Source organism: Coturnix japonica, chromosome 27 (assembly GCF_001577835.2).
Source record: "Coturnix japonica isolate 7356 chromosome 27, Coturnix japonica 2.1, whole genome shotgun sequence".
Classification (NCBI taxonomy): Eukaryota; Metazoa; Chordata; class Aves; order Galliformes; family Phasianidae; genus Coturnix; species Coturnix japonica.
In genome coordinates, this window is record NC_029542.1 from 2,781,894 (window position 1) to 2,803,417 (window position 21,524).

Consider the following 21,524-nt stretch of genomic DNA (forward strand, 5'->3'; position numbering starts at 1 on the left):
GGCTCCTGCCTCCTGTACAAGTGCATGCGATGGAACTTGGCAGATGTGTGCCAGCACCCAGCAAAGCCAGCTCCAGTCTGAGGAGAAGGAAAGGACTGGACTTGTCAAGGCTGAAGCATAAAACCTGCTGTGGAAGTAACACCTTGCTAATAAATGGGCCGCGGTGCTGTTGGCTGGATGGGATTTGTTGGCTTAAGCTGGTCTGGTGCTATGGGTAGGGAGTCTGGGGGTATGAGAGTGGAGACGCTGCTTTTGTTTGGTCTTCTCTGTAGTGTGAACCTGTGGATGCTCTCAGGGTAAGTTGGGAACACCTATGGGTGGTGCAGGAAAGTTCTGTGTACATCAGTGGCCACTGGGCATGAGGGTGATAATGGGAAAGTGGAGGGTCTGAGGCCCAAAATGGGGCCTTATATCCCCTTACAAGAGAGGTCTGGGTGATGGAGCAGAGCTGAATTTGGGCAGGCACAGCCCAGTGGGAGCACAGCAATACCCTGAGTGCTCAGCTACCTGAGCACAGACTGAACTTGCTGTCAGTAATAACACTTGACCTGCCTCGTTACCACCGTAAAAACTTTATTCTCTCTCCCAAGGACAGCACTGTGAGGTTTTTTTTTCCTTCAAAGTCAGTTAAATGCTACAGTCAGAGCTCGACTCTGCCACCCAACCACACACTTCTGCACCCAGGAACTGCTCTGAGCTGCTCTGAGCACACGGACACGGGTGGGAGCCCCATGAAACATGGATGAGACGAAGGGGAAATGCATGAATCACACACACAGCATCAGGGGAAACACATGAATCACACCTTGTGTCAGCAAGATCCGACCAGGATTCCTCTCTCTGCGGCTCCATCCTTCCCAATCCCCCAAACCAGTGGGCTGCAATGGGGTGGCACCTGGGGTGTCCCTCCCTGTCCCACCCCAACGTTCAGCCCAAGCATGGGGGAAACGCAGCCCTGATGCTCCCAGCACCTGCTTGGGGGGAGATGAGGTGGCCGTGCACGGCTGTCCCCCATCCATGGCATGTACCAGGTGCCCTTGTCCCCACTATGCTCTCCATGTTGTGCCCACCTTCTCCTGCAGCCCTCTGCACCTGGTCCCCCACCTTTTAGGACCGTGTGGCCTAAATCCAGGCAAAAAAAACATTATTGCACTGAGAAACACAAGTCCTGATTCCGGCTTTATGCCCTATTTTCTGTATCCTACATTCAGACCCCGTACCAATCTCTGAAGACCACAGATCTGGGCCGAGTTTATCAACACCTTTACCCCCATAGCCCAAATTTTCTCTCCTCTCCTCAAAACTATACGAGCTTTTGGGGAAAACTGAAACCCTTCTCCTTCCTCACTTCCAGGGACCCACCCTGCTTAAAAACCATCCCCATCCCTCCCCCCACCCTCCCCAGCACCCGCTTATCACTGGGACATCCTGAGCGTGCATCACCCCGAGGGGAAATAGGGCACATCGCTGTGATAGTTGTAGTCAGGGCACACCTTCTGCACCAGCCGGTAGTCTATGCTATAGAAGGTGATGTAGATGCAGATGACTTTGAAGGGCTTGGAGCAGAGCCAGGAGACATGGCTCTGGGTCTGCTCGTGGTAGCAGGTCTTTGATGGGTCGTATGTGCACAGCGTGGTCTTCTTGGCGCGATCCACTTTCTCATACTCCACGCGGCAGTTGAAGATTTTGGATTCTTTGGCCTCAATGAAGATCTGCTGCTCCAGGTCAAACTCAACAGCCTTAGTTGGAGGGACGAGGCTGACCGAGATGTTCCCCTGCCCGGTGGAGTTGTGGCGGAAGAAGACATTGACGGTGCCGTTGCCGTGATCCACCACCTTGCCGGTGATCAGGAGGTTTAGCTTCACAGTCTTGATGTTGGAATGAAAATCTCCCCAGCCAAAAACTTTTTTAAGTTTACCCGAGGCCGACTCCAAGTCCCTCTGTCCTCGGGGATGTGGAGCGTGATCCCGCTCCGAGAGGTTGTCCAGGATATCCCATAGCTCCCGTGAGCTGCTCACCAGCTCCAGGAGGGTCACGTTCTGCAGCAAGGTTGGGGTGAGCAGGGGTTTGGTTGGGAGCAGTTCTGTGGTCTCCTGTGCTTGGGCTCCCTCCTGGCTCTCAGGTTCATGCTGCTTGGCACCTTCCCCTGGCCCTCCTTGGCCACAGACCACCTGAAACATAGTGATGAGAGCATGAGGGGTCAATGGTGGGTACCTGTCCCCTTACCCTATCTTGTTCTCTGGTCACCCCACATCTCCAGGTATGACCCGGCCATCCTTGCTCTCCTTACCTCCCTTTTCTTTTGTCATCCCATTCTGCTGCTCTTCAATATCCCCTATTTCCTTTCTGGCAGCAATTTTCCCCCCTGCTCTCCTTCTCTTGGATGCTCAGGGAATAGGTGAGGGGAGCTGGAATAGGTGCCTTGTCCCTAGTGGGAACTCCTTGTGCAGAGCCCTCGCACCCAGAGGATCCCTCATGCTGCCCTCATGGCTTTTCCACCAGTTCTGAGGCTGTCAACAAACCCACAGACCCCACTTCTGACCTTCAAACCATGCCATGGTCTGGTGGAGAGATGGAAGCAGCAGAAGTGAGCGAGCACCCGAGACCTCCTCTGCAAACTCCCTTCCATACCCTCCCAGCATGTCGATACTGGGTAGGGCATCACTGTCCCCATACAGGTGCCGATGGGGGCTGGGGCTGCCCCATAGCTGCAGGTAGCCGGGTGCCCAGCAGGCAGGTGGGTACGAGGCAGCTCATCCGTCCGAGCGGGATGCAGATGCTGCAGCCCCATCGCTCCGGGCGGGGGAGGGGAATAAACCGATGCTCGGGAGCGATCCCAGCGCCGGGTACCGAGCAGCTTCTCGCTGCCATCCCTGGTGTGCGAAGGGTTCGGTGAAGATCTGAGCTCGGCCTCGCGGAGGGCAGGAGGTGAAACCCAGCCCGGGGGTGCAATGCCGGGAAGGAGGCTGCAGCTTTTGGATGATCCGGAGGAATCTCCACTGTCACCCCTCACCTGTGAGCATCCCCTCCTGCCTGCTGCCCAGCCGCTCCCTGCTGCAAAATAGCAGAACTTTTGGGATGCTCGTTTCGGCAGGGAATTGGGCGGGGGGTGGGGGGGGATAAAACCATCTGGGGACGTTCCAGGCTGCAAACCCCACCGTCCCTTGGGCTGCCCGACCCCCGTCCCCTGCAACCCCCTTCTCCCCTTCCCTGCCACTCACCAGCAGAGAGATGCTCCCCTGGATCAGGAAGCCGATGCAGCTCCGAGTGAGATGCATTTTCCAGCCGATGCCGCCTGCCTTCGCTGTTCCCTCAAATTTAGAGCGGCTTTGGGTGGGTTTCTGATGGTTTTTTTTGGTGGTTTGTTGGTTTTTGGTTCTTTTTTTTTTTCCCTCCCTTCTTTTTAAGCGGGGAACGTCAGCCAGGGGAAAGCGAGGGGGTGTCCCCCTTTTAGAAGCCGCTTCCTCGAGCCCCCCCTTCACCCATGGGGGGCTCCGGGCGGCGGTACCGGACCGGGGGCGGAGGCGGCTCCCGCCGCGGCTTCACCGCTGCCGCCCGTTCGCCGCCTTCTCGGGGACCGCTGCAAACTCCGCTCCGTGCCTTCCTCCCCTCCCTTCCTTCCAGGTACCGGGAGCCGAGCGGCACCTCCGAACGTAACCCTTTGCTGCCTGGCACTGCGCCTTCAAGGGAGGCCCGGGGGGAGACCCCAGGGGCAGCGTAGGGATGTAGTGTCCCCAAAGGGATGGATGGGGCACAGGGGTGGTCCCCAAAGGGATGGATAGGGCACAGGGGTGGTCCCCAAAGGGCAACATGGAGATGAGGTTCTGAGGGGTCCCCAAAAGGCCAAATGGGGCACAGAAGGGGGTATCCTCAAAAGGCAGCATGGAGATGGAGCATTGGGGTGTCCCCAAAGGGCAGGATGAGGCTGAGGCACAAGGGTGTCCCTATAGGGACAGATAGGGCACGGGGGAGTTCTCAAAGGGCAGCATGGAGATGGGGCATGGAGGGGTCCCCAGAAGGCCAAATGGGGTACAGAGGAGTGGTCCTCACATGGCAGTGTGGGGCTGAGGCACAAGGGCGTCCCCAGAGGGACAAACAGGGAACAGGGGGGTCCTCAAAGGGCTGGATGAGGCACAGAGGGGACCCCAAGTTTTAGGTTGGGTGCTGTCAGACAATGGGGTCTCCACTGAGAGGAGCATCCCAGATATGAAGGGAGTGAAGCAATGTGCAAAATGGCCAAGGCTGCCTTAGAAACTTCTTTATCTTTGCACCAGGAGAGCAGGCAGTATGGTGGTGTTCCCTTCTGCCTTGGGGCTCAGTTCATCCCCATTCCATTCCCTCCATCAGGAAAAAGCAAAGAAAACAACCTTCCTTTTCCCAACAGTCACCCAAAGGAGGACCAAGGGAAAAAAAGAGAAGAAAAGAAATAGAACCATAGATTTCCAGGGTTATGAAGAAGGGGATGGGGGGGATTTAGGTGCATGGCCCCTTCTGCCTGTGCAGAATATGAGGGTCGTGAAGGAAGTTTTTCAGTGCAGTTGTGAGTTTTGTTTCTGCATCCTCATGCATTCATCCTGAGCAGCTCTTCTCTCCCCTCCCTTCTCCACGGCTGTGCTGAGCGCTGCTTCTCCAGCTTTGGAAATTAAAAAAGGAACAAGGAAATGTAGATTTTGTTCCCTAAGCCTGACTGTTCGGTTTGTGTGCTATCCCAGAAGTAAGGGATGGCAGGCTGCTTTGTGCTCAAAAAGGAAACAGAACTCATTGGTTGGCTTTGGTGCCACACGACGATGGAGACTTGCTCGTTTGGGTTTGTTTCAATGAAGGGAACAGTTGCCTTTCTCCCATCTCTCAGCTGAAGTTGCAGTACAGAGAACTCATTTGCCAGGGACAGGACTTGAATGAAACCCAGCATTTCTCAAACCCCAGGCAATGGCTGCACTCCTTCCCATCAGATTATCTCCTGTATCCTTCCCATATTCCCACCCCGACTCTTCTTGAGCCACTTTGGGAAGGCAGATCTCACAGTTCTGCTAATGAGGAGGGAACTGTGGGGACAGGAGCCTGTTTGGATGGTGGGATGCTGTCACCTGGTGCCCTGCATACACTCCCATCTGCACAACGATGCTCTCCAGTGTCTGGCTGTGATTGCAGTGCTGGGATCTGGATATGAAGGCTTCTCTTGTGGTTTTGGGGCCGGGAAGAGGAAGGAATGTGAGTGACAAATTGCTGCTGCCCTCTCCCTGCTCTGAAGGTACCTGTCTGCATTGCAGCCTGTCACCCCCGGACCATCTGGAAGCAGGATGGGTTTACACCTCAGATGGATGCAGCTTTGTTCCATGGGGGTTGAACTGCTTCTCTTTGCTGTTGAACACAACTCTCTCGCTTCCCCATCCTGCCCCCATAGAACGGTGCCATATGGGGACATAGGAAGACAGGACACATCCTTAGTGCTAACAGAGGGACGGGAGACCCATTCCAGGCTGACCTGCACCAAGGGGAGACAACAAGCAATGAATCCCTCCTGACAGCCGGGGCTGTGGAGCTCCAAGTATCCACCCATCCAGGAGCAGTGCTGGAAGGACCCCGGGGCCTCCTAAAAGCAGAAGGAACACAGGATATATGGCAGCATAACGTCATCCCGGCCCCATCAGTGTGCTGGGTACATTTAATGGGCTGCACGTCTCTAACTACCGTGATTTCGATAAAAGATCTTCATAAAACTTCCAAATGCCTGTTCCATCACCTGCCTCTAAATCACTCCAAGAGCTGCAGCTCCTGCACTGCCTCCCTGGAGCTGCTGGCAATGTGAGGTTCCCCCCCAACCCCTCTCCCCTCCCTCCAATGGTGCTGGGTGCATCCCACCTGTTGGCTGCTCCGCTTTGGGGTGGGGGAGGTTTATGGCAAGGTGTTCTGCTTGGGTTGTGAGGCTGAGAGGAGGTCGGCACGGAGGTAGAACAGGAGGATAAAAGTGATTTAAAGCGACTTGCTGGATTTTCTGCTGTTCGGAGGGAGCTGGAGACTGGCGTGGCATAAAGCAGGGCTGATTTAGGAGCTGCTCTGCTTGGCTGCTGCTGCAATGGTTCCCAGTGGGGCTGTTCTGATCGTCCATGCGTGGTGGGCACGGGGCAGGCACTGCCCTCAGCACAGCTCAGAGATGTGGCCAACCAAAGGGGTTCTTGTAGCCCCCCCATGCAGAAATGAGACAGAACTAAAATCAGAGCGAACCCAGGGCCAGCATTTAGAGACAGGTGTCCTTCTAAACACTGGCTAATGGATTCATAGCACTGTACAGCTGGAGTGGCTTAAGGTGGGAGGGGGTTGTGGAAGGGCAGGGTGCTGCTTTCAGCCCTTGGCAAGAAAACTCCTTTCCTGCTCCTTTTCCCCCCAAAAGGGATCCCAGGATGGATGGGGTGGGGTCAGAAGGAGCCTCTTGGCCCCTTAAGTCAAGCTGTGGGGAGGGGGTTCAGGTGCCCATGGAGGTGTGGGAGTCACCATCCATGGGGTGTGCAGGGAATGTGGGGATGTGGCACTGAAGGACACCCCAACAATGGGGTGGGTTGGGGTTGGATGTGGGGATCTGAGTGATCTCCTTCAACCATAGTGACTCGACGTTTGTATGCACAGGTGCTGGGGTTTGGTGTAGCTTTGCTCAGCTGGGAGCTCCAAACCTGCAGCTCCAAAGTGGCTTTTGCCATTAAAAGAGGATCGGGTGATTACAACTACTCCTCCACTTCAGTTTCTCCCTATGGAAGCTCTCACAGTGCCGGATTTCGAGAAGCATCTGTTAAACGGGCTGTCACCAACATCCCACCCGGGGAAGCTCTGGGGCTACAGCCGCGATTTTCGGGTGCGATGGGGCCGAGAGCGGGTCCCCCCCCCAAGCCGTTTTCAGCCCGGCTCCGTGCTCCCTTTCCTGGGTTTCTGTTGCCCTCTAGCGGGTCCTGAGCTAAAGGTGGGCTGGGGAGGTGGGGCGAGAGGGGTCAGCCGGGCTGGGGGTCAGCACTGCTCGGCACAGAGCTGTGGATTCGGGTAGGAAGCAAAAAAAAAAGGTGGTAGAATCTCTCGAAGCATCCCCGCTCCCTCTGTCGGCTTTCAGTTCTTCCTACGGCACCTTTCTATTGACGCGTCTTATTTTTGGAAGCGTTTTTTAGGCAGGCATTACCGGCCTCGGCTAAGGATCTATCTATCTAAGCATAGATTGGAAAGATAATTATAAAAGGCTATATAAAGGGCAGAAGATGTTTTTAAGCAGAAGGGGTGGGGTGACCTGGAGCACGGATATGGGATGGGGAGAGGGAGAAGCTGCTGGTGGTGCTTTGCATTTGGCAGCAGGTAGGATGGGGTTTGCAAGCATCCATGTGTTGCAGGCAGCAGAGCTGGGGGGGTCGCATTGCTGCTCCTGCAAAACCTGAACAGCTGTAAGTAAAGCAGAATTGTCAGGAACGTGAGTGCAAAAGACTGAGAAAAGGAGGGAAAAAAAACCCACCCCACTCTGAGATGCTCTGGGAGAGACAGCAAAGAGCATGAGGTCAGAGAGAGCAGCTTATGCAAAGGCTTGAAAGAAGCAAGGGAGCGTAGCAAGAGTGGGAGCCCAGCCTTCAGCTGCCTGACAGCTGGTAGGGGAGGAAGAAAATGAATTCAGGTGTTGATTAAGAGGGATCCACAGCTGAAGATGCTGTGCTTCCCCCTGCTGCAGCCCTTTCCCCTTCCAGATGCTCTGGGAGAGAGGCTGCCATCCTTGTTTTGATTTTACAGCCCTACACCTTGAGGTTGTTTGGCCGCAGCGGCGATGTGAGCTCAGCTCCTCCAGGACACGGCTCAGTGCTCTGCCTCCTCCAGGAGCTGCTCTGCCTTCAGCAGGTGGGTGCTGTGTGGGGAGGAGATGGGTGCTGCCTGCACCCAGCAAGGACTTAAGGTGGTTCAGGTGTCCTCTGCCCCTCAGTCAGTGGGCAGCAAAAGCATTTCTGCAGGTTGCTTTGGGGTTTGGTGTTTGGTGGTAAAGTCAGGGGTGAAAGCAAAGTCATGGGTGTATGTGCAAGGTGAGGTTACCCTAGTGAAGCCCTCCCAGCTGGATAGGATCTGTCTGTCTGCAGCTCAGTTTGGTTTTATAGCTGGAAGGACTGGGCTGCTTTGTCATTGACTGAAATATAAAAGAACCTTTGCTCCTAGGAAATCCCACTGCAACGACCCCTGCTTTGCCTTCCTGCACCTCTCACCTCCACTCCCTGTCTTGCACGTGGGTCTTTCCCCTCCTTCATCCAGTAACGAATGGTTTCTAAAGCATATTGCTTAATTGCAGCACATTTCCCAAGTGCTGAGACCTCCTGGCTGAGGCTTCAAGTGCTTGTCTGGGTGTGGAAGTGGGGAAACTAAAAGGTTCCTCCTCCCTTTGTTTTTGCTGCTCTACCTGCAGACAGAGGGTTTTTCTGAGAGAGCAGGGAGCTGGTTTGGGGGTTTGCAACAAATAGAGCAACCTGGGGTTTGTGCAAAGCTGGAGCCAAATGAATGGGGCTGTCCCTGAGGGTCTTTTGGGGGTGATGCCAACGTGGGTGCTGCTCTGGTGTGCAACAGAAGGAGAGATCCTGGGCCAAATCCTGCCCGTGGAAGAGGCTGGGAGGGAGTGGAGGCTGTGAGCCCTTCTGCCTTGAGACTGCAGAGGGAGGCAGGGAGCTGCTCTAGGCCAGGTCCCCAAAACTCGCTGTGCTTGGAAGAGAAGCAGCAGCTGCTGCTCTAAATCCACAAGCAAACAGTGTGCTTGTCCAGGGCAACCCATTGAACCCCTACAGCTGGGGACATGGGCATCAGATGGATGGTTCTGTATTGCAGCGCTGTGGAGGGGTCTGATGAGTTTTCATCCCTATCTGAATTGGTTTGTTTGATTTCTCAGTCTGAGTAAATAGGAGAGAAAAGGAGTTGGTGGGGAATTGGAAATGATGGTCCCTGGTTGCCTGGTGTGCTGGGGGTACCCATGTAATGGCTTAGAGGGACAGTGTCCCCAGTTCCCTGCCTGCCCCATAGGGCTGGATACGCTTCATAAACAGAGAAGATGGGACTCTCTCTGGGGAAAGAACTGGAGGAAACAAAGCAGTGCTATAGGAGCTCATCCCACAGCGTGCTGCATCCCCAAAGTATTTCCCAGCTCCCCACAGGCTTTGCTGCTTGGTTTTCTCAAGAGGCTCCTCTCTCCCAACCCTGTTTGTGGGGAGGGTGAGGGTTGGTTGGTGTTTTCCGTCCATCCTTCAGCCTATCACACAGCCTTCCTCCTGCCATGAGCCACCCTGCCTTGTGCTCTGGCTGAAGCATGAGTGATTTTTCTCCGAGCAAAGCATTCATTTCAATTCAAAACCCTCTGGAGGAAAACAGAGCATAGGCAGGACTGGGAAGCAGGGGAAGAAAGGCACGTCCAGGTGATGCAGATGTCCCTGCTGGGTGCTGTGTTTGCATCTCACACAGCCCTGTGGGCAGGACAGAGCATTGTACCTTGCCAGTGCTGGGCTCAGCAGGAGCTGCTGAAGGGCGATGACTCTGTGTTTTCCAGGGCAGAGATGGAGATAAAAAGGCCCAATGTATGCAGAAATAAGGCTCTGTTTGCTGCGTTCACATCCTCCAGCTCCATCCCTGAGGGTTTCTCCCTCTTGGGTGCCCTACAGTGCCCATCTCTCTGCCCCGCACATCCTGCAGCTGCCAGGACCTCACTGGTCAGGTAGGTGCCACCTCTGGCACTCACTTCTGCCTCAGTTTCCCATTTCTGCTCCATCCATGTGTTGATAAATGAGATGGTGCAGCCCCAGCCATCTCCAGCCCAGCTGGGAAGGGGATCAGCCCATCCTCTATGACAGATCTACATTTACCAGCTCAGTCTGGGGGCTGATCTGCTCCTCCAAAGGCAGGGATCTATGCTTTACCATCTGTGACCTCTAAAAACTCAGCTCTAAACCCTCTCCAGGTCAGAGCTGCTCAGGCTTAGCCTGGTTTGGAGCCTGGGAGCACTGCAGAAGGGAGATGCTCCCCATCTGGGGGCTGTGCCATAACACTGATGATGAATGGTTCTTCCCACTGGAGTGGGCTGGACGGGTGTTGGGTTGGTTATTACTTCTACCCCGTGGAAAATGTTGCCCTATTGACATTAAAAACAAAAAAAACCCACACAGAAAAAGAACAGGAGAAAAAAGGGGGAGGGTGGATTAGGATGGAACTGGTGGAAAAAGAAGGGGGAAAAGACATTGTTTTCTTCTGAAATATGCAAGGAAGGGGCAAAGCTGCCTCCTCCTTTGGTCTTTTCTTTCTGGAGGAATGGAAATGGTTCCCTGATGGGCATCAGGCTGCTGTGCTGGCCCTGCTTCCCTGCTGCCCCACCTCAGTGCTCTGAGTGCTCCAGGGCATCATCACACCTCCAAGAGCCCCCAGACCCCCCCCCCTGCAGCCCTGATGCCCTCAGGCAGGATGGGGACCCTGACTCAAAGGCTGCAGCTTTGCATTGCATCAGAGCATGAAACAAACTGGAGGCGAGGGGCCCTCTGCTTAATGCTTTACATCTGCCCAAGTGCTCAAGCACAGCAGGGCTTCTTGCGAGAGGTAATTCCTTCTATGAGAGCAGCAGACACAGCTCCTTTCAGGGCTCTCATACCTTAAAGCTGATCTGATTTTATTAATATATTTTTTTCTTTCACTTTCTTGGCTGGGCTAAGAAGAAACATCCTCAATTCAGGGTTCTGCTGCCCAGCATCACTCAGGTTGAGATTGCAATGACTTCCTGCTCTCATCTCCATGTTTGTGGCTGCTCATGGGGTGATACCCATCAGCTGTGATTTGGTGGTGTGTGTGTGGGTGGACTTGGAGCTCAGCCCACAGCACTGGGAGCTTTGTTTCAAAATATAGGGTCCTATAGCCCCATCCCCATGAGAGCTGAGAGCTGCCATTGGGTTTTGGGTGGTGTTGTCCAAGCCAGACATACTATGGGGTTACACTGGGTTTATTCCCCAAAGCACAGCATAGATTGGAGCCACAAAGGAAAGCACTGCAGCAATTGCTCCCACCCCCACCCCCAGTCACCCCCCAACCCAGTCCTGGTGTGTGGGGCAACCGTGATTGATGAGAAACTCCTGCCCTGTACTACTGTGGCAGCAGCTTGGCTCATTCAAGGGCTTTGGGGAATGCCTGCCTGTCTTCAGGCTCTGCTTTTTTGGTTTTAAGTCTTCCTGCTTTGTGTGGGAAGGCCAGAGGGTCGGGGTATGGGGAAGTGAGGCTTTCCTTAACGAGCAAAGAGGCTTTAACACCTTTAAACTCCTCCAGGACTCAGCTGTAGCTCAATGCAGCTTGGTCCTCCCCCTTATGTTTTCAGCGTTGCTTGAGAGCATCCACTTAACCCCCAAACCACTCCATTTTCTCTTGCCGTATCCAGCACAGGGGGAGGCTGGGGCTCTGCAACACGCATAGTGACAATGGTGACAACAGTGACATGCTTGGGCTCCCTGGGGAACCACCCAGACGGATTCGTGCTTGGAAAACTGACGCTGCAGCCTTCCTGATGGATTCCTTGGGCCACAGATTTTTCACAGTGAATGCAAGATTGTTGGTTTACTCTTATTATTATTATTTATTATGATCGTTATCCTCTCCCTTCCTAACTAGCTGAGGCCGCAGCCAAAGCTATATAGGATGCCACAAGGGATCCTATATAGGATATATCCTATAATGCCACAAGGCTGGCAGCTCAGAACAGTGAGAGCACTGGGAGAAGCACCCCAAAACAGCATACAAAGGCTGGGGGGACTGCAGGGAGCTGGGGACACCTGGCATTATCTCTGCTGCTGAGCCCCCTGTGGGGCTCTCAGTGAGGATGGGGGATGCTCCACCACTTCTTGCTGCACTCCGGATCAGAGCCTGAACCCTTTGGGCTCCAGAGCACCCCGGGGAGGGGGGGACCCACGTTCAGTGCTGCTGCCAGTGCCTGTTTATGCGTTTTATCCAATTACTGCTTAATGCAAAATGCATAAGGAGCGCTTGGAGCGGGGACAGAAACCCACAGCTCAGCTCCGTGCTGCTCATCGGCAGGGCTGACCCTGTAGGATGATTTCCAGTCTCAGCTCAATGACTTCATGAGAAGATTTCTCTTTTCTTTGTGTTTATTTTTTTTATCTCTTCTTCTTCTTTCTTTCTTTCTGTCTTTATTTATTCTTTTCTTTCCCAACCAGATGCTGGTCAATTTTTTTTGCTCTGATTTAGGAACAAAAGCCATATCTGGAGGCTGAATTTGCTCCACTTCAGCCTCCCCGCCGCTGCATCACAGCCAGATTTCTGCTGCTGGATTAACAGATTTTTGCGCTGGGGTTTTGGGGCTGCTTTTAAGATGGGTTCTGAGGTTAACCCCCCTTTGAACACCAAAAGTCATTGGGGTGGTCTTTGAGAAGCTCAAGGCGCTGCGGTGCTGCGGTTGCTGGATGGCTCTGACCTGAGATAGGGAAGGAGCAGCCATGCAGCCCCGCTGTGCTTTGGCTTTTGAGGTTTTAGAGCATTAAGGCAACAAATTGTCCATTTAAGTGAAACCCACCCTGCAGGCCGGCTCCTGGAGAAGCCCCAGATCCCAAGCCAAAATCCGAGAGCACAATGGGAGAGAAATCAATCCTTATTATAGGAAATAAAGCAAAACTCCAAAGCTCTCTTTCCCTTTCTTCCCTTGGCGAATTCCCCTTTTTGGCTCAGGTTTTCACATTCTTGCTTCTAAAGCAGACAGAGAGATGGGGACGGATCACAGCTTTCCTTGCTCCATCCAGCTGGGTTTGGGGATGAATGCAGGACCCAAATCCCTCCCTTGCTCCCATCACAATGTGCCGTGTGAGCTGATTAACCGCAGACCCTTTGCTCGCCCAGCAAGGAATGTTTCCAACCTAATTGGATTTGTGCTCCTTGTTTGGTTATATATAGGAAACATCTGTCAGCGCGGAGGGCAGTGGTTGGGATGTGGGTTTGGGATGGGTTCGTCCCCATATAGAGGGGATGTGATGGTATGGGGGGGGTCAGGTGTGTGACAGAGGCTCTGCCTGATGTTGGAACTGGATGAAACAGTGGCTGGGATGGGTTGTATGGGTGATTGAGCCTAAGGGCAGGGTAGAAAACTGTAATGGTGTGAAGAAAATAAAGTAAATCCTGGCTGATATGGCTCTGCTGGTAAGGCAGGAGCTTCATGAAAGCTTCCAGATGGGTCAGGAAAGGGCAGGGTTGTATTTCCAGGTAAGCAGCAGAGCTGCAGGATGAGGCGTCGTAATGCTGACTAAGCTGGTTATTAGAGCTGTGATTAACCCTGGTAATTAATCAGGGATTGACTGTGGTGGAGGTCAACTTGCAGAGCTATTCGGGAGGTGGGGTGATGTAATTGCTTTGCAGAAGTGAACTCTCTCCATCCCTTGCCCTTCTGCTTCTCTGTTACGTATTGGGGAAACACTGCCTGGCCCCAGATGGTCTTTGAGGTCCCTTCCAACCCAAGCTGCTCTATGATCCTATGACCATTCCTAATTTCAAGGGGCTGAGCATAAAGGACTCCCTGCACACCCCCAGCTGCAGAACTGCCGCTGCCATCGCCTCGCTGGGTGGGAATGGGGAGGGAACGGTGCCAGGGTGGTGGGTTACATGGAGCAGGTCGTGGATTTATGGCAGCTGGGAATCAGCTGCATCCTTCCTGATGCTCTGTTAACCCCAAAGCATCCCCCCTCCTCCTGGGGAAACATGTGGGTACCTTTCTGTGCAAGCTCAGCTCCATGTAGGACAGCAGGTGGGGCAGAACTGGGTTCTGCAGTGTTTCATTGATGCAAACCCATTTGGTTCTGCACGGCTCCAGCCATGTTTTCCCTCCCAGTGCTGGGCAGTGCCCACTCGGTGCAATGCACAGTGCTGTGGGGATGCCTTTATCTGCACTGTGAGGTGCTGCTGCTAAAAGGAGAGCTCAGATCCTGAACAAAGGATTGGCTGCTGATAGCAAAGTGATTTACAGCGAGGCTTAGGGCAGCCAGCTCCAGGAGTGCTTTTACATGACGATCTAATGGTTATTAATTTGTCTGGTATTTACTGTAATGCTATTAATCCTGATAGGGTTGTTGGATACTTAATGCAAATGTTTTAAGTGCTTCTGTGGGATTTTTCCCCTGGAATGGTGTGTAAGGATTCACAGCTCACATGCAAGCTCTTGTTTTGATGCTGCTGTCCCCAGTTTCCCCTGTTGCACAGGGCATCATCCAGTCCTCAGGTATCACAGACCCCCTGTCACCAGGTCTGTCCCATGTCCCTGCTCACTCCATGCTGTGCAAGCTTCAAATTCCCCTCCTTTACAGCTCCAAACATCTCTCATATCCCATTCTTTGCAAAAGGCATCAGATTGCCCACATCCCAGGCTGGCTGCCCCACGCTGTCTCTGTCTCACCCCTCACTCCCATGGGTGATTTCTTTAATTTCTCCCTTGCTTTGATTCCTCTCTTTATCATCGCTCGTTGGCAAGCTGAGCTGCAGCCATGTGTTTCTGTTTAGGTGGCCCTGACAGATTGAGGTTTGCAGCCTTCATGGTGGGAAATGTGGCTCCAAAATCCTGGAAACGTGTGAAGGTTGCAATCCGATTCCTCTCCCCTCCTCCCCATCCAAAAGCACAGCTGATGCCAAAGGGAGAGTGGGGGGAAGAAAAACTCCAAACCTCCCAAGGAAGCTGGAAATATATGTAGGACTCCATCCAAAGATTGATGGAATAAATCACAGCCTGGGACTGTGAGAGCGGCAGGTTGCTTTGGAGGAAGCATTTCCCAGTTTCTGGCTCCTGAGAGTGGGATCAGGGGGGTCCAGGCTGCTCTGCTGGTGCCCCAAATCCCAGGGGAGGAATGGCTCCAATGGTTGCTTAAATCCAGCAGTGCGTGTGTTTCCCATGCACAGCAATCCAAAGGGCTTTCAGCCTGATGTAGGCAAGCAGAGCTGCTGGGTGCTTTATTGCCTGGGGGAGGATGGTGCTGCATTGGGGACGCTGTAGAAGGAGCCTGGTGACAGCAGCCTGGTGCCCAGGGGGCTTAGCAGCATCCCCACTGCCTGCAGTCCCTTCCTGCAGGCGGCTTCACACCACAGTTGGGATGGTGCTGGTGGGGATGCTGCGGACAAAGAACCCTTTGAAGGCTTTGGAGCTCTGAGTCAAGGGTTGGCCGTGCCCCTGCCCTGATGGGTGAGGGCTGGGGTGAGTTTGTCTCAATTGATGGCTTTATCCTTTATTTTCTCTCTTTGCTCAGTCTGGAGCTTCATAGCAGAAAGCGAAGCCAGATGGCTGCGATCTCACTGAGCTCGCATTGCTCAGGATTGTGGATACCCTGGGGACCCCTGTGTGTGGTGGGGGGCTCAGTGGGCACCCAGCACGTGGCTGCAAGGCTACTGGGGCCGTGGCTCATGGCCTGAAGGTCTCCTGGCCCCTAGGGCTCCCAGCCGCCCCGACTATGAGCAGTTTAGTGGGGTCAGCTCTTGTGACCTTCTCACCAAGCCAAATCTTGGGACTTGGCTCCCAGCGTGGCTGAGTGGTGCAGTGAGATCCTTCCCAGCCAAAACAGCCTTTCTGGGAATGAAAGGGATTGAGGCGCTTTCCATTCATCCCTTCCCATGGTGTTTGGGAAGAGGCGGACATGGAAATACCCCCAGTGTGAGTGCAGCTCGGGTGCAGCCAACGTGGTGGGCCTCACTATGGGAGGTGGTGTTTGGGACTAAAAGGGTTTGCCATCAGGATTGCTGGTTCTGATAGGGTCACGCAGGCTGATGACCTGGGGTAAGCAGCACGAGTTGACATCATTGTACAAGGAAAGCGTCCAGAGATGGCCCTGCCTTATTGTTGAGTGATTCCTGTTGGGAGCTGAATGTTTATTCCAGTTAAAGGGGGCCAGGGAGCAATGTGCTTGTCCCATGGCCAATGTGGAGAGAGCCAGGAGGGCATGGTGCCTGTGTCTGCTCCATGGGACTGTGCTGATCTGCTCCAGGAACTGGGAAGGGACAAACCCCAAGGGATGGCAGAGAGAGGAGGGATGTTTGGTCCTTCTTTGTGCCCATTAACTCTGGGCATCTCAGTGCTGTGATGCTCCATCCAGATGTTTTGTGACTGTGCTCAGCTCCCAGTGTCTGTTCCTGCTATCAGCCCGGCCCCCCCAGGCTCTGCTGGCAGTACATTCCCCTCCAGCAAGGGCCAAGAATAATAACACATCCACGGCACAATGCCTGGCTCTCCCTGCAGCCCCCCAAGTCTTGTGACTGTGAGAGAATGGGGGCCCAAATGTGGTCAGGAGGGAAAAGGTAGCAAGAAGCAGACAGCAAGGCTGGGAAAGGCACAGAGGAAGCAGGGCTGCTGGAAGGATCCAAGGGGGTAGGGAACGGTCAGGAGTATTTATAGGATTCCCATCCACATGTATTCAGAACCTCAGTGGTGTTGTCTGGCTCCTCACCAGGGCCCCCAGGCACTGAGAGGTTAAACACAGAGGGTCAGTGATTTTTGGTATCCGAGTTAAAGTCAGTGTGAAAGCGGGATGTGCAGTGCCAGGGTGGGAGAAATAAACTTGCATAAATAAATAGTGTGGGTCACATGAGTTCCTGGCTCCTTCTGGAGGAATGGAGTGTTTACCCGAGTGCCTGGAGTCCTGGCTGTGCTGTGTGCTGGACGAGAGGCTGCTCTTCAAGGAACTGGGACTCAGCTGCTGGCAGGAGGTCTCGAGGATGTTTCCCTCTGCTGATGGCTTTGCCCTTTGAGTTGAGCCTCCGGGTTCACTCTGCTGGAGCTGGTGGTGCTCGGGGTCTCGCCTATCCCAGAGGCACTGGTGGGTCCCTGTAGGTGGTGACCCCAGCTCTGGGAGCACTGCGGGTGCCCTGCTCCTCCCCGACAGCACCATTTGGGTGTCCCTCTGTCCTTTGTTTCACTGCTTATTCCTCCTTCTGAAGTTAAAATCCCCATGCTCCGACATCACAGCTGGTAGTTAATGGCGATGCCATGCAGGCAGGTGGCCCTGCAGCCCATCCAGCTGTCCCACAGCCAATGTGGCATGGGGACAGAGCCAAAAAGGGCTCAGTGCCTCCTTTGGAGAAGCATTAAGAGCTCATAAACCAAGAACCAGCACTGCCTTGCTGCTGCATGGCTACCAACATCCTCAGTGCTCCCTTCTGCTCCATGCAAGCTTTTGAGATCTGGGTGCCAAAAAATCTACCATCCTCAAGTCTTTTTCCCCCCTTCTTTTCCTCATTAGAATGAAGCACAACCCCTCAGGTGCATCAGCCATGAGAAGGGCTGTCACTGCTGCACATAATCCCATCCCTGGGCCGGGGATGCAGTGGGACAGCTTCGCCTCCAGCAGCTCTGAGTTGGGCTCTTTGTAACTGAAGGTTCCTTTTTGTAAAGGTACAAAAGTGTTTCTGTGGGTTTGGGAAGCTGCTCTGCCCTTTAGCAGAGCCAGAAGTCCTACATGGAGATGCTGGGCTGTTCCCCAGTGGGGTTGCTTTATTCTTTTTTGAGGACTTAAGCTCTTTGTTGGAGATACTGGGGTGTCCTCAAGGATCCCCGTGAGCTCCCCTTCGGGTAGCACTCCTTTGTAACAGGTTTCTGCTGCCTGGAAGAGCTATTTCTTCTCCTGCTCTTCTGTGATGGGTGTGATAATTGGGGCTAAATTGATTCAAACCATTTCCTGTAAGTCCTCAGGGAATAAATTCCCCTGATCAATGGATGCTCCTGGCAGCCCTGCGCAGTGCTCTGCGGTGATGCTTTGTTGAATCCACCTCCCTCTTGTCCCCATCAGTCCTGCTTTGAGCACTGATCCCAACCTTCCCTGGGCTCTGTTGCTTTGGGCACAGCTCTCTGTGATGCAGTGAGCAGGATGAGGCTGAGATTTGGGTGTCATTAGGTGCAGGCTGTGGCCTCTCCACCTTCAGCACGTGGCATAGAACGTCCCATTTTGGGGACAGAAGGACTGGGATAGATGCAGAGATTTGGCTGTCTTGGCTGAAGGCCTTTTCCCATGCAATTTCTGCTTTCTGCTCTGCAGTCCCCCTCACCCATGGCACAGTTTCTCTGCTCTGGACTCCTTTTGGTTTCACTGCTGGGAGCTCATCACATCCACACATTTATCACCCATGGGATGTAGCTCTCTATCACTGTGCCTTCCGGGACAATGATTTCTTGCCTTCACCTTCTCACCAGCTCTGCGGATGGTGTTTGCTAAGTGTATTTTAATGTGTTCACCTTTAACCTCCTGCCTAGATATGCATTGATCCTAAATGGATCCGGGGTGGGGATAGAGCTGCAGCCACCCTGGGTTCAGCAAAGGGAGGTCCCTGCATCTCATCCACACTGGTAATGGGGCCATGAGCCCCAAAATACAGAGAGGTTGGGTACCCCACTCCCACAGCACTGTCCTGTTGGCAGAATGAGGTTTGCCACCATTGCTGATGGCAGTGAACTGGTGCAGGTAGCAGCCATTTTCTACCTCAAACATGGGAAAAATCAATGTAGTCCCACTGTGATCCCACTACGTGCTGGGCATGGGACTGTCACCTTGTAGCAGCACATGGAGCAATGCAGCCCCAGCCCCTGGGAGGGTGGTTCTATTGCTGCTGAGCAAGAAACATCTGCAAGCAGTGAGCAGAGCCTGGGGAGATGGGACATGCTAATCACTGACCTGAAAGTGGGAGTGATGGGAGGTAGGAGGTAAATCTGAGCTATCCCAGCTGCTGCCTGCCAGGCCTTGCTCATGTCACAAGGAAAAGGCATTTCTATAGGGGAGGGGGAAATGATTTCACATCTGAACTCTGTGCTGTCTGCAGAGGCACCAGCATGGGCTCTTTGTATGAGTTATTGCCTCCAGGTCACTTCCAGCCCTCCCTGTGTCCAGGCTGCACAGCAGTTTGGGACCCCCCAAACCACCTCCAAATAGAACCTGCTTGTCCCCATCTCTTCTCTCTATGGGGCAGAGGAGGTGGAGGTGCTGCTGGAGCATCCCAGGGAACACGGGTATCATGGGACAAAGCCAAACCATAGGGTCACTTGTATGAAGGCAATGTCGGAGGGCGAAGTGGATTAAAGTTCATCAGAATGTTCCCCCTCTCTCCAACTCTACTTTTGGTTATAAACAGGAAGCTGAGGTTTTATGTCACCCCCAAAACTTTGCAGAACGTGCCTGCTTTTATAGCAGCTTTTATTTATTTGTTTCTTCCCCTCATTGGGAAACAGAGAGTTTGCAGCTGATGGGAAGCAGGGGAGGTGCTAAAATCCAACTCCCCCCCCCCCAAATATCTGCGGTGCCTTTCACTGTAAAACCCAAATCTCCTCCCGATGGGGGGAACAGAGACGGAAAAGGGGATAATGTTTCCCTCCGTTCCCATTGTCCCAGCACTGGACTTTGTTTGAGAGGAGGTGATGATTTACCCTGGGGCCGGGGGGGTTGATTTACAGAGCAGCATTGTCCCCATGGTTGGGGCTGTTTATTTCTTTCCCTTGCAAAAGCTGTATCTGTTATCTTCCTTCCTGTAAAAATCCCATCCAAGCAGATAAAAGCCCCTCACAGCTCCCATGGGGGGGTGTTACACCATGCTCAGGGCTGTGTCCACCCCCAAGCCTTGCTCACCTGCATCCACTGAGGGGGGAGATGGAGAGGAAGCCAGGTGTGGTGGAGCTTAATTGGTTTTAAATTAATGTGGAGGAGCCTGAAAGGTGTAGGGAGTGTTCTTAGTTTTCTTGGGAAGTGCTTGTTGCTGCCAGGGGATGAGGAGAGGTCTGTGGGTTTGTTCCAATTAGGGGGTAACAAAGCTGTGTTTTCCTTTCTCCTCAGTCTGAATAAAGTGTGGAACACGCTGTGAGTCCAGGTGAGCTCTCTCTCAATGGGAACATCCAATGAAGGCTACAGTGTGGAGCAAGTGGGAGAGCAGAGCCAGGAGCCCCATGGGTACAGCAGGTATGGGGGGGGGGGGGGGGTGCTGGGTGTCAGCCAGGAGGGGAGGAAATGACATAAAATCATGTAAAATCTCTGATGAGCTCTGCATGACATTGCTGGGACAGGACCCCACTGCTGGATTTTCATAGGAGACCCTGCTGCTGCTGCATTGCTCCATCTTACCAGGTAAGGCTGTGCTGGGGATGCCCAAAGCCTCAGGGTGTGTAGGACTGGGGCTTGGGGACACAGTGAGGTGATGGGGACATTCTCAGGCTCCTCCAAGTCCGGATATAAACCAGGAACTGGGGAAGGGGAGGGCTTTGCTCAGCTGCCAGCGGAGGGGAAGCAGGTGGGGAGGTGGTGTTAGAAGGGTGTCAAAAGCATCACGGTGTGGTGTCAGCTTTGGAGACGGGCAAACGGATCCCACAGCACCAGGAGTTTGGGGTCAGAGAACCAAAGTGACAGCCTGAGACACCAATGCCTGCAGGGCTGGGGGCAGCGGCATCAATCCTTCCTTCCTGATGCTTCATTTTCATCCCCAGCATCTCTCCTTTTCATTTTGCATGTGTCAGCAACAGCCAGCGGGGCCGCTCTGCTGTCACATCCCCACACGCTGTCCCTGCACACATTGAGCAGACGGAGATGTTTTAATTAACAAAATCACAGCGTCACGTCTCGGTGCCGGATTGAAGAGGCAGCGCTGGGAGTGAGCGGCTGCTTCCCTGCTGTTGTGCCCATAAAGGCCCCATGTCCCCAATGGGCAGCTGAAGGTCAAGCAGATGGGTTTGGTTTTTCTTGCCCCTTGAGTCATTTTCCATTTGATTAAGGAAAGAGATGCGTGGCAGCGGCTGTTGGGAAATCTCAGGCTCTATCTTGAGGAGGACCGCGGCTTGCAGCGCTCGTGCATGGATGGTGCTCCTTTGTTCTCTGTCCATTTGTAAGGGGAGAGGAGCCAAGGGGCTGGGCAGAGATTTCTCAATCCCAGTGAAAGCCTTGAGGTCATTTCTTGAGTCCCTGCTGCTGCATCCAACTGCAAGAGAAACATAAACCCATGTGGAACGCATTTAGGTTGGAGTTCTATCACCAGCACGAAACCTAACCAGATTACAGCAGGATGGTGCTGAGCCTCAGCCAGACATCAGCTTTCCTCCTCTCATCCTTTTATCCTCTGCAGACTCATCGAACACCCATTCCTGGTGCCATTCATTTAACCAAAGAGCAAACCAATTCACCTGCTGGATGAAACATTTTCTGGATGAAGACCCTCCTTTCCCCACTTCTTTTGCTCCACGCCGTCCAGCTGCTGGGCTTTGCAAAGCAATTTGCTATGACCGAATGCAACGCAGCTGTTTCTCACTACGGATCTCTTCGGAGGTGGATTATTTGTCACTCCTCCAGCTTAATAATAATAATCCTTTAATGCATTTTCTTTTGTCATCCTTTGAGGGAAGAAAATGCTCCCATGTGGTTTTACGGCGGTGGTGCTTTTTCCATGCACGCACACAGAGCTCCATCTATCCCAAACAGCTCCCACAGCGCTGAGTATGAAGTCTTAAAATATGACAGCCCTGGGTCAGGAGTGTCTTAAAACCACTGCATAACAGGCGTGTA

At 53.4% G+C, this 21,524-nt stretch overlaps 1 protein-coding gene and 1 long non-coding RNA gene across 7 annotated transcripts in view; one reads left to right on the forward strand and one right to left on the reverse strand.

Moving 5' to 3' along the window:
* Window positions 1-21,337, forward strand: part of LOC107325264 — a 29,540-nt gene extending 8,203 nt beyond the window's left edge. Inside the window, exons 1-4 of one of the 5 annotated variants that reach the window (XR_004309705.1) lie at window positions 7,309-7,616; window positions 7,756-7,860; window positions 19,812-19,934; window positions 20,039-21,337. This is a non-coding gene — a long non-coding RNA (uncharacterized LOC107325264). Of the gene's footprint in view, window positions 1-7,308; window positions 7,861-19,811; window positions 19,935-20,014 lie in introns of those variants that run through there. The other 4 variants (XR_001559648.2, XR_004309706.1, XR_004309703.1 and 1 more) reach the window with 4 other exon arrangements.
* On the reverse strand, window positions 557-5,666 carry NXPH3 (neurexophilin 3). Of its 2 annotated transcripts, none has more exons than XM_015885949.2 (2): window positions 3,222-5,666; window positions 557-2,171 (listed from the first exon to the last, which is right to left on the reverse strand). In XM_015885949.2, the coding sequence occupies exons 1-2, from the start codon at window positions 3,276-3,278 to the stop codon at window positions 1,440-1,442; spliced, it is 789 nt and encodes a 262-aa protein (XP_015741435.1). In that variant the 5' UTR covers window positions 3,279-5,666; the 3' UTR covers window positions 557-1,439. The 2 variants fall into 2 exon arrangements, with proteins under 2 accessions (XP_015741435.1, XP_015741434.1); XM_015885948.2 differs by lacking the exon at window positions 3,222-5,666 and adding an exon at window positions 2,543-3,106.
* Window positions 21,338-21,524: the final 187 nt, after the last annotated feature.

Excerpts from the sequence above, each read along its gene's own strand:
- NXPH3 (XM_015885948.2), bottom strand. The coding sequence starts at position 2,791 with ATGGGGCTGCAGCATCTGCATCCCGCTCGGACGGATGAGCTGCCTCGT. Across the intron at positions 2,172-2,542 it reads GACCATGGCATGGTTTGAAG|GTGGTCTGTGGCCAAGGAGG; the intron begins GTCAGAAGTGGG and ends ACTATGTTTCAG.